This window comes from Phaethon lepturus, unplaced genomic scaffold (genome assembly GCF_000687285.1).
Source record: "Phaethon lepturus isolate BGI_N335 unplaced genomic scaffold, ASM68728v1 scaffold11326, whole genome shotgun sequence".
Taxonomy (NCBI): domain Eukaryota; kingdom Metazoa; phylum Chordata; class Aves; order Phaethontiformes; family Phaethontidae; genus Phaethon; species Phaethon lepturus.
This window is the reverse complement of record NW_010545599.1, coordinates 4,901-19,016: the sequence shown is the minus strand read 5'-3', so window position 1 is coordinate 19,016 and position 14,116 is coordinate 4,901. Positions and strand designations below refer to the sequence as shown.

The 14,116-nt window shown below is 44.9% G+C and overlaps 1 protein-coding gene across 1 annotated transcript in view; it reads left to right on the top strand.

Moving 5' to 3' along the window:
* Positions 1–635: 635 nt before the first annotated feature.
* Positions 636–14,116, top strand: part of LOC104622279 (F-box/WD repeat-containing protein 10-like) — a gene marked incomplete at its 5' end in the record, with an annotated part of 13,867 nt that continues 386 nt past the window's right edge. The window contains 12 exons of the mRNA XM_010289018.1: positions 636–732; positions 1,896–2,105; positions 2,205–2,332; positions 3,630–3,689; positions 4,256–4,368; positions 4,818–5,021; positions 6,535–6,656; positions 7,237–7,385; positions 8,176–8,318; positions 9,031–9,189; positions 10,630–10,717; positions 13,542–14,106. Coding sequence (XP_010287320.1) covers positions 636–732; positions 1,896–2,105; positions 2,205–2,332; positions 3,630–3,689; positions 4,256–4,368; positions 4,818–5,021; positions 6,535–6,656; positions 7,237–7,385; positions 8,176–8,318; positions 9,031–9,189; positions 10,630–10,717; positions 13,542–14,106 — 2,038 coding nt within the window. The remainder of the gene's footprint in view (positions 733–1,895; positions 2,106–2,204; positions 2,333–3,629; positions 3,690–4,255; positions 4,369–4,817; positions 5,022–6,534; positions 6,657–7,236; positions 7,386–8,175; positions 8,319–9,030; positions 9,190–10,629; positions 10,718–13,541; positions 14,107–14,116) is intronic.

Sequence of the window (14,116 nt, the reverse complement as noted above, 5' to 3'; positions counted from 1 at the left end):
ATTTTATTGCACATGGCAAATTCCCTGTGCAGGTGGTACAAAGGGTCAGTGCCGAAAGGAGCAGCCCATCCAACATAACTATGAGTTGTGGCTTGATTTGCCACGTGCTATTAACCTTCTGGTTAATACAGTAAATCTGGTATCGTTTCGATCTCTGATCCTTCCAGCTGCAGGACACGAGTGGGCAAAGGCAGGGGCGAGCACAGGTCGTGGAAGGAATGGGGTGCTCCTGACAGCAGGAGATGGGGCCAGGTGGGACTCGGGGCTGGCCTGTATGAGTGCCCCAGCGTGCAGGAACCCTGTGAATGAGGTGACCATTGAAGGGGAGATGAATATAGCCTATAGCGAAGTATGGATGACAACAAACGTAATGAAAGAAACTTCCTCATGAACTCTTCTGGGCAATGCATCTCAGGCGCGGGGGCTGTGAGTGGAATGTTTTAAGTAATGAAACCCATACTGAAGAAAGTGTTGAAGGGACTAATTCTGTATAGCTAGAAGGGATAGAATAAATAATATAGCATAATTTATTTATTAGATTCTTAATATGCTATTCTACATTCTGCAGTCTTCTAATTCAGCTCCAAGAAACCTACTGTGATTGTAAGGTTTGATTCTTTGCTTAATTCTTTCAGAGGAAGATGATGTTGGTGGACCATCTGCTGAATCCCAACGCAGCTTCAATGAAGACGGCTGTCCTCAGCCCAGTGCCCATGCTCGATTTCCACTATGGTCTGCTAGCACTTCTTCCACAGCCCTTAAAAGTAAAACCTCATCTGCAAGAACTGGCCAGCTTAGTAAGATGGGTACCACTACCTGAGTATTTAATTCTGGGAAAAATCTACGGGGTTTCGTCCCAGAACATTAACAACTGGCACTGCCTAGGAACAATTCTGTTTGCTTTGGGGGTAAAAAAAAGCATGGCAGACCATGGCAATAATTAGGTGGAACGTTCAAAGCAGTGCCGTGTAAGGGGAGGTGATGCCACTCGACGGATGCTTGTCTTTGCTCTGAGTTACTTCCCAAGTTTGCTGAGGTGCTGATGGGATGCTCTTGGTAAAGAGATGTAGGACAGTGTGTCTCCTTTTGCTCCTGAGGAGGGCATGGACTGAGATGTTCTGTCAGGTTTAAGGTCTTCCACCAGCACAACCTGAATTTCAGAAGGTAGCACTGTGGCTGGTGTTGCAACCTGGGTTGCAGTTTGGCAAAGATGCCCGGAGGTATAGATAGACACCAGCAAAAACTACTGATGTGAGAAGGGTGTTAGCTGTGTTTACCCTTCCGTTATCTTGGGGGCAAGAGAGAAATTTGTCCCCCTTTCTTCTTCTCCTTCTGCAATGTCATAACCCAAGTCATATTTTTACTGAAGAAAATCTAATGGCTAAAGGAAGAGAAGGTTTTCCACTCTTTTCAGGAAAGAAGTGCTATGTCCTTGCCATGAGGCTGTTTTGATATCCTGCCTTAGTGTCTGGGACAGACACCCTCCCATGCTGGTGACTGCTGTAGATAGAGGTGGAAGAAGTAGAGTGTGTGTTTGTAAAGGGAGAACTGTCCCATTCCATCCCCACCAAGCCCACCCAGCGTCTCCTGTGGCCCCTTGGACCACCTGATTTTTCCAGCTGTGAAGAGCCCTCGCTACCCTTCAGGTGGTGGTGAGCAGGAAGAGTTGTCATTCTCTGCCCTCCAACCCCACTGGTGTGAACGGTCCGGCAAGACACTGTATGGATTCAGCATTTTCTGGCGGATGGTACAGTACCAAAGGGGTTAGCAGAAGAGTAGTCAGATTAAGATCAACCAACTCTTGCAGAGCATTACTAACAACAGTACTGTTAATAGCCACCGAAGCTCGAGTGCATGCAAGACTGTCAATTCTCTGTCAATATCTCCACTTCTAGGTGGTCCACCACCAGCAATGTGCTTCTGGCCCCAAAACACCGAGTGCCTCATCCAGGAGGGTTCTGATGCAGAGAACAGCTCACCTGCTATGTCCTCAGCCGATCAAGAGGATGTTGTGGTTCCTGCATCTCTCCAGACACCCTCTAATGTCAACCCACCCAAGGACTTCATTCGCTGCCTGCCACTTCACCTGTCCATGTACATCCTGGGTAAAGCTGCTCTGATTTTCCACGGGTGGTTTCCTGTAAGGGTAACCAATGGGCTCTAGTGTGTCTAGGGGTTTGTCAATCTGTCTCTTAATTCCTCAGCGCTTTTGGATCAAAAATCCCTCAAGGCATGTGCTGCTGTGAGTAGATGCTGGGCTTTTCTGGCCAAAGAAGTCAAGAGGGAACGTGTGAGTCAAAGCCTAGTACAGGAGAAGATCCTGTATTTGCAGGTATGATGTCTGTGCTTCTGCTGCCATTATGCACTTTAAAAAGAGTGTTTCTCTGTTACTGCCCAAGCCTTTAGATGAGGTGCCTTTACTGGAGGCCACCTCTCAACTTCACCTTGTTCTTTCTTCCTCCATCTGCAGAGCTGAGCCAGGTTAGATGTTTATACTGTCACAATTTAGATTGGATATTAGGAAAAATTTCTTTCCTGAAAGAGTGCTCAGGCATTGGAACAGGCTGCCCAGGGAAATGGTGTAGTCACCATCACTGGAGGCGTTCAAAAAAACTTGTAGACATGGCACTTTGGGACATGGTTTAGTGGACATGGTGGTGTTGGGTTGACAGTTGGACTTGATCTTAGAGGTGCTTTCCAACCTTAATGATTCTATGATTCTAAGTCAGCACAACAGAATAGCCTTTAATGATCTTTAGAGAACTTGCAACTCTAAAAATGGATCAAAACATTCTTGTAATCAAGAAAACAGCGTTTGGTCACAAATGCAAATACTGGACTTCCAGGCGCTAGTGGAAATTGGGCAGAGCTACCATGGCTCCCTGAGGCAGCTGGAACAATGAGCTTTATTTGCTCCAAGTAGGAAGACAGGAACGCTAGGTTTCTTTGTGAGAAGTCAGAGCTGGTGGTTGGGACACAGTAAAGCCAAACTTCTAGGAAAGGCTTGTCCTGGTTAGTACAGACCTGCCATGGGGTCATGCTAAGTGTAAAGGTAAATCCCCAAAGAGGCAAAGTTAGGGGTCTCTTCATGCTTTGATTTGTGAAGAGAGCATGGAAATCTCAGCTCCGGGTTAGCATTCAAAGAAGGCTTAATGGAAGGCTTCACACATTAAAAATGAATCTTAGATATTGATAAAGATATTTCGAGAGCCTCTTATCTCAGTGGGTTTGGATTCTCAATCAATGGAGGGCTCACCAAAGATGAGATGCGCTTTGAAATTTTTTTTCTTTTGAAATGGAGTTTTGCAGCTTAATAAAAGGTTAAGCTAGAGTTTGGAAAAAAAAACAAAAAGCAATTATTTTTAACAAGAGGTTAAACCTTATACCAACAAAGTGGTGAAGGCGAGCCAGATCTCTTAAAAAATAACAGGAAGCCAATGTGTGCAGCTCAGCTTTGCGTGTAACTTCAGCATCCCATGGAGACGCTGAAGCATCAACACGTGAGCAGCACCCTCTGTGCGTGCGGGCTCTGCAGTGACTGTGTTGCCTCTGCTGGCTTATTCCAGGGGTTGTGCCCTAGAGGAGCGCTTTCAAACTATGCTAAAACTGTTGATGTGACAATTCCGCAGTTAAATGAAGAGGGATATGTCATGGAAGTGGAAGGCCACAACTGGATAAGTAAAACAGAGGTATGTGGGAAGTCGTTTGCCTTCCAGGGATCCTGCATTTCAGGTCCTGGGGAAGAAGGAGGACACGGTGGTCTTGGAAGACAGGACTGAGTTCGGGGTTGCTTTGCTCTTCTCCCACTCCTGCTTCTGGCTTGCACCATTGTGAGCAATTTGTACGGACCGATGTTTCCTCAGCCCCTTCTTGCATGGGAGGGAGCCTGTGTCCCTGAACTCCTGCCTTGACTGTGTCCCCCGCAGTCGCATGGATAGCCCTGAGGCCAGAGGTGCTGGCAAGGCTGGGCAGCGTCACGAGGACATGGGCAGCGTCACGAGGACATGGCCTTTTCCCCAAAGAATAGAGGGCAGCTGTCTGGTCTGCTGCTTTTGCCACAGAACGTGGCATGGGGACAACCCTCATTTCTGCACTAACCAGGAAGCTCCTGCACTCCGGGTGTTCCTTACCAACACTTTCCGCCTCTGTTGTCCCCACTGTAGCGCTGAGACCCAACCTGATACCTTTAATACTATGGAATAATGCTGCATTCCCCGCTCCCTGACTTACGTTTCCCTATTTCTCTTCCCATCAGGAGGAGGAAACCAATCTGCAGGCAGCCTACCATGATCTGCAAACTGACACGATTCAGCTGGAAGAGAGAAATGTCTTCTGTGGCTCCTACAATATTCGTGTCCTCACAGACCAGTGAGTAGAGTACCCGGCTGCAGGGCCAAAGAGTGGCTTCTGAAAACTTGTCCTATTCCTTGCGATCCTCCTGTGGGAATGTATGGCTGGAGAAGGGTCTCTCAGCATCACTGTTAAGAAATCCTCCGTTTCAAATCCAGTTATTTATAAAGATACCAAGGGAAGTCATTTTTAAAGACATAAGGGTTAGTGATCCACAGTGAGATCCCCACAAGCGATACGGGGCCGGGAGGAGCCCTCTCCCCTCTTTAAGCTTACCCTCCAGATGCAAACACGGCTATGCAAAACTATGGACCTTGGTTGTGGGGTCCTGCAAAGAGTTCACGCATTTAAGCGTACTGCCCGTCAACGAGGACTATTAAGGATCAGAGGAATGCATGTCATGGTCTTAGACCTGTTGTACCTTGTTAGCTGGCTAAAGCTCACCTCAGTCACTGTTTCTTATCCAGATCAGACCGAAGCAGAATAATCCATTACAGTGGTGGAAACTTGGTAGCCATTGGCTCTGCAGACCGAAAAGTGAGGCTTCTTGGTATGTCAGGGATGAAAGAAGTGTTTCCTCCGCTTTCTGGCCACGCTGGGAGCATCAAAGCACTCTTCCTCAATGAGAAGAAAGGGTTTGTTCTCAGCGCAAGCTTTGATCTCAGCATCAGGTGAGCAGCACGGGGACTGTGCCCTGGGATACCAGCCCCTTGGCAAATCTAGGAAAAATGAGTACTTGAACACTGTGTTCAGCGTTGGGCCCCTCACTACAAGAAGGATGTTGAGGTGCTGGAGTGTGTCCAGAGAAGGGCAGCGAAGCTGGTGAGGGGTCTGGAGAACAAGTGTTACAAGGAGCGGCTGAGGGAACTGGGGGTGTTCAGTCTGGAGAAGAGGAGGCTGAGGGGGAGACCTTATCGCTCTCTACAGCTACCTGAAAGGGTTGTGGTGAGGTGGGGGTTGGTCTCTTCTCCCAACTAGCTAGTGATAGGACGAGAGGAAATGGCCTCAAGTTTTGTGCCAGGGGAGGTCTAAGACTGGATATTAGGAAAAATTTCTTTACTGGGTGGTCAGGCATTGGCACAGGCTGCCCAGAGAGGTGGTGGAGTCACCATCACTGGAAGTGTTCAAAAAATATGTAGATGTGGCACTTCAGGACATGGTTTAGTGGGCATGGTGGTGTTGGGTTGGTGGTTGGACTTGATGATCTTAAAGGTCTTTTCCAACCTTAATGATTCTGTGAAACTTTAATCCTTTCACCCCAATCATTAGGAATCCTCCTTCCTATCATTTTCATTAGAGTAATGAAGGACAGTAGGTAAGGAAACACATTCGCTACTCACACAAGACAGTTTCTGTGTCCTAGTTCCACCCAGTACTGAAAGGTAAATAGGAAGATAAGTGGTGCACAGGTTTCCCTAAAGCGTCTTAAAACACCAGCTATGTTTCCCATAGGCACTTGCAGCGAGATTCTGGCCTTGCTAAGGTCAGCATCAGGGAGGTTGGGTTTCTCTGCGGCATTTTGGAAGGCCTGTTGCACTAAGCGGGGTCAACACCCTGGTACCTTGCTGTACGGCTGCTCCCTTCCAGGGAGTGCACCCTGAAACAAAGGGTGGAGATGATCAGCTCTTACAACTTTATCTATCACTAAATCTCCAAAGTATCATGATGAGGGATGAAAAGCTAAACAGCAGGTCGTCCAGCTCTGGCATGGCAATTGCACAGCTTCATCAAAGGCAGCATTTAACAAAAAGGGAGGTTATACTGACTCGGGCTCTGTCCTCCCTGCTCTTCCCACTCCAGAAGGGCTGTTTGTTTAAGTGCAGGCTTGAGCTTTCTAAACAAAGTCAACAGAAATTATCTTGGCAGCAGTCAGTAAAAAAACAATCCTGTCTGTAAAGCTCTACGTTTTAAGGTTAACTGAAGGTAACCACGCCAAAGGTGAAATCTAGCCACATGCTTAGAAGCAGTTTGGAGGTAAAAGAACAAAGTATATGGGTAAAAATTTAATACTGAACCTGACTTGATTGTTCCAAATCCTCCGACACCTCTGTGGAATGACTCCTGATTTTAGCCTGGTGTGTATGGGAGAAATGCTGGGCCTGTTAAGTGGTAAAGAAAGAATAAGATTAATAAGCCATCAGTTAAGTTAATCACTGTTTTCCCTTTCCCGTTGGTCCTTTGTAGATGCTGGAATATATACAGTGGTGCTTGTGTGAAAATCTTCAACGGTCACTGTGGGACAATCACCTGCTTGGATCTGCATGAAGAACAGTTTGTGTCGGGGGCCAGGGATGGGATGGTGAAAGGTGAGAGCCGAGGCCAGCAGCTTCCCAGACAAAGGCAAATAGCAGCGAGCAACGGGCAGAGCACTTGAGAGTTGTGATGAGTGAGACACATGCAGCGTGAAAGTATGAAAATAAGTCTATAAATTGGAGGGCGAATTTTAGCGTCTCGTATTTTTGCTTCCAGAACAGCCCAAGCTGTGGACACATGCACACGCAAGGTCTCTGTGTCATTGAATAAATTCTCATTATTTCTGCTTTTATTCAGTCTTAATGGCTTTGTGGCTATAGGGCTGGACCAACTTTTGGGAAAATGGTATCGACTTTCAGCTTTGCCAGACGTTTCCTTATTATTAGCTTATAGAATAGGGATGTGCTATTTTCTGGACTTTAAATTTTTTAAAAAATTTTAAATTTAATATTTAAAATTTTTGCCACGCAATTATACTTTTTAAGTCAACACTTGGCTACATGCAGAGCTGCAGGTACAAGGTGCAACTGTAATTCCAACAGTATCTTTTAATTCATGTTGTACTTGGCAAAACTTATCATTGGGGGATATGTATTTTTAATTTTTAGTATTTCTCCCCTTTGCCCCTAACAGTGTGGAACCTGGAGAGTGGGAAATGTCTCAAGACTCTGAAGCACAGCAGCGCTGTTTGGGTAGTTAAAATGGATGGCACCCGTGTTGTCAGTGGGTGTGACCGAGGGCTGGTGAAAGTCTGGTGTGCTGCTACGGGCACCCTGATCAAAGTAAGCTTCTTCGGTGGATAATCTTGTGCTGAGTGGTCAAAAATCTTCTGTGCAAGTTTAGCATAGATTTCTGATTTTGCTTACCCCCATCATTACTTGTTCTCTGTAGATATATTCATCCCTGCTCCTGCAGAAACATTCAGAACCTGGGAAGAGCGTGGGAGGGCTTGACTAACAGATCTCAGGGTTGGACGTATCATCTATTTGCCCAAAATATGCAACTTGCTCTCAAAACTGGTAATGGTGTATAAAGCTGAAGCAGCTGGAGAGCTGCTCTGCAATTTAAAGACTGGGGGCAGAGACTGCTCATTACCTTTGCAGGTGTCCAGAATTAGGATTAGTCCGCAGCTGAGAGGAGTGAAGCTCCTTCTACCTGGAGGACAGAGTGTTGCAAATTGAGACACATCTCAGATGCAAGAGATCCCAGCTCCAGCTGAGCGAAGTTTGCAATTGCCCCTTCCATGATAGTCAGGGGAGTCCACTCTCTGCTCCTGGTGAACATTCAACAGATGACAAAAGTCTCAGCGTGGTAACACATATTTAGCATGTGTAGTAAAGACGGAAAATGTATGCTGATTCCATGCCAGTAGCTCATCAGCAACAAGCCCAGAATATTTCTTGTGACTATAAAACTACACGGTCATCCAGAGGGTGTATTGGTATATTATAATACCACCTGATAAAACTACAATGTAGTATATGAGGCTGGTATGGCGAATGCCGTAAGATATCTTGGCATGTTTACATCCAGATTGCTGACAGCGTTGCACCTATGTCTTTTATTTTGCAGACATTAGAGGGGCACCAAGGCCCAGTGAAGTGCCTGTCTTTTGATCAGTGGCACCTAGTCACAGGAAGCACCGACGGATACGCCCTGGGATGGAGCATGTTGGGAAACCTCAAGAGATGCCTAATAGCTTTCCGCCACCCTAAGTAGGAATCGGATGTGTTCCGAGTTGTATTCAACAGCCCACTAAAACTGTAAAGAAAATGTCTCCCTTATAGGAACACAAAATGCCTTAATTATCAGTCTTAGGATTTGAAATACCGCCACTGTCAATGATCTTAATCTTTAAAACGGTGTCAGGTGCTACGTGGTCGCAACCAGTTTGTCAGTTAAGACCTTTAACAACCTGAAATGCAAATATGCAACCGCTTGTTCACAAACAGGGATGATGGAAGACTGACAGTGCATAGTCCAGTATTTCAAGGATCCCAACCTGTGTGCAAGAGGGTATCATGCTACCTGGTCAAGATAAGATGCTTTGTCAGAGGTGGCTGAGTTACATGCTGAACCCTACCAACTGTATAGTATATTGTTTTCTAATACTTTAATTGCTTATCAGAACTCTGAAAACTGTAGCATCTTATTGTTTTCATTTACTTTCATAAAAATGAAATTTAAAATGCAGCAGCTGGCCATAACCACACTGGTTGCTCTGAGGATGTGCTGCGTTGATTTGGACATGGAGTGATTTTGAAGGACTTCACTAGTCAGCCTTTTAATTATATCAATGAGCTTCTTTGTTTAGCCTGTTGATGGAGGCAGACCTTTGCATCCCTTCCAGGACATAAGGGGTAGCAGATCATGTCTCCCAGTGAAAGCATGATGAATGTACCAATGCTGACATGTTGTTTTTTTCAGGGAAGTTCTGTCTCTGGAGTTCCTCTATCTCAGAGTCATCAGCGGCTGTGCTGATGGAAAGATTCGTATATTTAACTACCTGACTGGAAGCTGCCTGAAAGTGTTGATGGCCAACAGCAGAGGGGACCCCATATCTTCCTTCTATGTTGCAGGAAACAGGTTGGTGACTGTCCTGGTGTCAGCCAGGGTAGAGTTAATTTTCTTCACAGAAGATAGTGTGAGGCTGTGTTTTGGATTTGGGATGAGAAAATGTTGATAACGTGCTGATATTTTGAGCTGTTGCTGAGCAGTCAAGGACAGTCCAGCTCCTCGTGCTGGGCTGCCAGTGAGCAGGCTGGGGGTGCATGGGGAGCTGGGAGGGGACACAGCTGGGACAGCTGACCCAGGTTGGCCAAAGAGATATTCCATACCATATAATGTCATGCTCAGTATATAAAGCTGGGACCAAGAAGAAGGAAGGGGTGGAGGGACGTTCAGAGTGATGGCGTCTGTCTTCCCAAGAAGCCATTACGCGTGATGGAGTCTTGCTTCCCTGGAGATGGCTGAAACCCTGCCTGCCCGTGGGGAGTGGGGAATGGATTCCTTGTTTTGCTTTGCTTGCGTGTGTGGCTTTTGCTTTACCTATTAAACTGTCTTTATCTTAAAGCATGAGTTTCCTCACTTTTACTCTTCCGATTCTCTTCCCTGTCAGCGAGCGGCTGCCTGGGGCTTAGTTGCCGGCTGGGGCTAAACCATGACAATGACAACAGCTGCAGTCAGCCTCTGAGCCAAATTAGGTAGCTTACATTGCAATGGAAAGAATTGTGTATTTTTCCTTTTATTGTCCTTCTCACAAATAAGTTTTAAAGGGCTCCACTACAATGGCTGAAAATAGGTTTGATTAGTGCTTTCAGCAATCTAAAATTTTCTGTTTCTATACAACTTAAGATATAGATCCAACTGTAAAACTGCATTCAGAACCCAAATTTGTTAAGAGGTTGGAGAATCAAGCTAAGACCTGACAAAGCCTTTACCTGTTCCCTGACCTACTGTCTCTTTATAAAAGCCAATCATGGAAAATACTTCCAGGTTCCTTTACTTCTGCATGTCTAAATAAATGTAGTTCCTAGCTTCTGTGTAAGCAATAGCTAAAACACTGGCATGTTATCTGCTGTTTTGGTCAGAACTCTAAAACACACCAATATATGGGCTGCTATGAAGAAAATGAACTCCATCCCAACCAGACCCAGAATACCACTCCAATTTAGGTTTAAATGACCCTAATGATGTGGTACCCGCAGTTTCCTTTTGGCATTGCACTCATCTAGCTCAGTCCACTGTTGGCAATTTCCATTCTAATTATTTTAAAACTAATTTTGCTCTAGAGCTGACTGAAAAGAGCCCTGTAGAGCTCGTACAGAGTATGAGTTAAAATGTACAGCGTCTGACTGATGGGACTAATTGCTACTACTTCCTTAAACAAGTGACGGTTATCTTGGATCTGCTTAAGCATCCTCCAGTTTTGAATTGCACAGAAGCAAATGGGCCCCTTGGGTAGTAACTGCTGTGTTGATGACTCTGCTTCTAACTCTTAACTCTGCTTTTCCTTCCCTTCTCCAGGATGGTGATCAATTCACCAACGAGTCTGTTGATGTTCCAGTTTGAGGATGTCAGGTGGGACTATACCTTAGAGGCTGACCGAGAGACAGTGGGGAAGAAAAACCAGCACAACAGGATTTCAAGCAGAACACCGCTTCACCTTCAGCGAACGAAACGCCATGGCGTCAGCCAGATGCATCGACTTGCTCTGCAGACACGAGATGCTGACCAGCTCATGCTGTCTTGCTGGATCCGGTCACCAAAAGGCTGTGGAGCATCTCAAAGTACTACGTACAGCCTCTGCAATACACCTGCATCGTTTTCTAAAATGAGTTAGAAATAGTTGGGCATGGTGGTGTTGGGTTGGTGGTTGGATGTGATGATCTTAAAGGTCTTTTCCAACCTTTATGATTCTAATTTCAAGTACCCACTGCCTTCATCCTAATCAATATACAGGCTTTCCGCTTTTTCAAAGCGCAGTCTGGTAGATGTGCTGTTGCATTTCAATGGTTCTGTAATTTCTAGGCTTTTGTAAAACCTTTGTACCTTTTAGAAAGGTTTGGTATAAATTCAAGACAGGCACTGTCACTTTCTAACTGAGTAATAGAGAATCAGTAGTAGTATTCATATTCTTACAGCTGGTGTGCACGGAAACATGCCGCTGACTCAGTGCTTGAATTATTTATTAGAAAATACTCTAGAAAGTCATAGGACACCTGCATTGAGGATCTGCTGTCACCGGGAAATGCAACTGCACATAAGCAGGCACCTTTTAAATTGTAAAACTGATGTTATTTTTTTAAATTCAGTAGTTATTTAATACAGTATGCATCACAAATATTTCAGCTCTACAATCAAACTGTGTATTGCAGATAAACTGATGGGCTAAGAAAGTTTTCATGCTGTTAAGGCCATCAGATGCTAACCTCCTTGATGCAGCTCTACTTGGTAAAAGATATACAGTTTATAGAAACAAGCAACAAACAGGGAGCGCACTATATTCTAATTTCAGTAGCAAAAAAGTATGGGTTGTGTATACATAATACTTTAAAAAAAAATCAACATTTGCTGTCATCTTTGAATTCTGTGAGGTTTTCTGCTAATAAGTATCTCTGGATTATTTCTAATATCTAGACATTTAGAAGTTGTGATAATAGGCAAAATAGTAACCAAAGACTTGAAATCCCATGAGTTACAAAGATTTTATTTAATTAAAAAAAAAATTAACACCAGTGAAATTGAGAGCTGACTTTTTCTTCTGTTTTCTAGCGCTCTGCTACGAAATGATGAAATCAGCAGCTTGCCCACAACAGCAGCCTTTTCTCAAGATCGAAAAGGCTTTTCGTATTCAGGCAGAGCGGCAGAAAAAGCTTTTCATTCCTGGCACCACACAACCCCATGCCTTTGCCTCGGGAAAGTCCGCAAGAGTGCATTCTGCAAGAATCCTAGCAGAGACTGGTAAGGACTCTTTGCAGCCAGGTAAAACAGTAATTCTCCAAAGAAGTGCGCCTAAGATAACTGGATGGATTAACCGAAAGGTAAGGATCTCTAGAAGACAGGCCCATGTCTGGAAGGTTTGCAGGGTAAAACAGATCACTTGCAGAGTCCGTGATGGCTACAGAAGCTGCTTTAGATCAGTCAAACAGGCCAAGTGATCAGCTCGAGCTACAAAGCCTAGTTCTCTGGTATCTAGGTATCTATTTTTTACTGTATCCTTCTTCTATTTTTTGATTTCTTTAACAGGTGTAGGAGAATTGTGCACAAAATTGATTCAAGGAGTTGTTATTTAATCAGTAGCAATAACACAGAAATTTGTTTAAAAAAAAAATGTCAATTGCCTCAGCCAGCAACGATGTGGCAACCTGAAACTTGAAAATGAGATAGTACTGAGATCACAAACACTGTCTGTGGCCATATGGCATTTGTCTCAAGTTGATTTTTCTCAGGTTTTATATTCAGGATCTGTTGGGATCTTAATGTTTAAGACATACTCTGAAATCTTACTTCAGAAGAGCTGTACCAACCCGAAGTCTCTAACACCGAACTCCTGGTGTCTGTAATTAACATGCAGGGTCATATGGATGTGCAGATAAAACAGTTCTAAATTCTGTGAATGAGGAACAAGTAGTAATTTTCACTAGTTTGTTTTGCTGTATTCTGGCTTTCTACACTTTATGTTCTCTGATATACATTTCCAGAGGGCAGAAGTTTCAGTTAACCAGCCTGGAAAACCAGAATTGTATTGCAAAGCAATGATATACGCGAACAGCGTCAAAATTCGTCACATTGCAAAGCAAAGTGACGAATGAATCACTGTGGTGAGGCCACGGGACTGAGCATTTTACACAATCTATGTCATAATCCCCATCTAGTTCTTAGTCGAGGGCATAATCACACAATCCATCTTGATGTCTGTCATACAGCACAGGTCACTCCATCCCCTGAGACAGCAAAGCTAGGCTATGAAGCATGTCTTGTGATTTCCAATTCAAATGCAGCTCTGAGCAGTAATGGCTCAAAGTGGTTCTCAAGTGTTGGCTGCTTCAAGGATTTCTACCAGGAACTGACTTGTCTTGAAGCCTTTTCCCAATGCACAAAGTGTAGGACAAGAAAGGGATGCATGGGAAGAGGTGGTGGGGAACCTCTCTCCTTTCAGAAACCATGTTTTCAAACAAGGTGGATACCAAGCTGTCCACACAGAACACAATGTATGTTATCGAATCTGACTTTAGTTTGATCTGTGTAGGTCGAATACTTCTCAGTCAGCCAAGACAGAGTTCCCTCTGATGCTGGCAGCATCACTAGCGAGGCTAAGGCTGAGCAAACTGAAATGGGCACCACTGGCTTGTACCTTCCTCCACTGCTCATTCTGTAGATAAACTTGGCCTGTCCATATGCCTGTTTGTCCAGCACACATTCTTGGTCTTCTTCAGAGTACTACTCTGCCAACAATGATCGCAAAAACTATCCTTGACTTCAACTGTATTTTATTTTTGGAAACAGATGGCAAATCTGAACATGGCCCTTCCCTCTATGCACCTGCACGTGCTGACAGGGCAGAAGCCACTTTGCAGCATGTAAAGAGAAGAGGTCCAAGTTGTCTGGTGTCCCCTGACAAGTTCCTCTTAACTGTCAGCATGCTGCAGAACACCTGCAAGGCAGCCCCAGTCCGCTCCAGTATTAAGCACACTGCAGAAGTCAGGGAAGCATGGGAACCTCCTTGGGAGCCCCAGCAGCACCGCCCTGAAAAGGTACAAATATACAAAAACCCTCTGCAACACAAAAAGGATCAGACAGTCCAGCTCCAACGTGTGAGACTGCACAGTGATTCTCTGACAATGAAGAGAATTTCTATACCCTTTGAAACCAAAATGCTGCAGCTCAAGCTGAAAAACTCTTTGCATGGACCCACTGTGAATTCCTCCATCCCTGCTCCCTCCATTGTACGGCCCAAGACTTGTGGTTTGCTGCGAGAAAAGAAAGCTCACCGTGGTCATGGTAAAGTCGT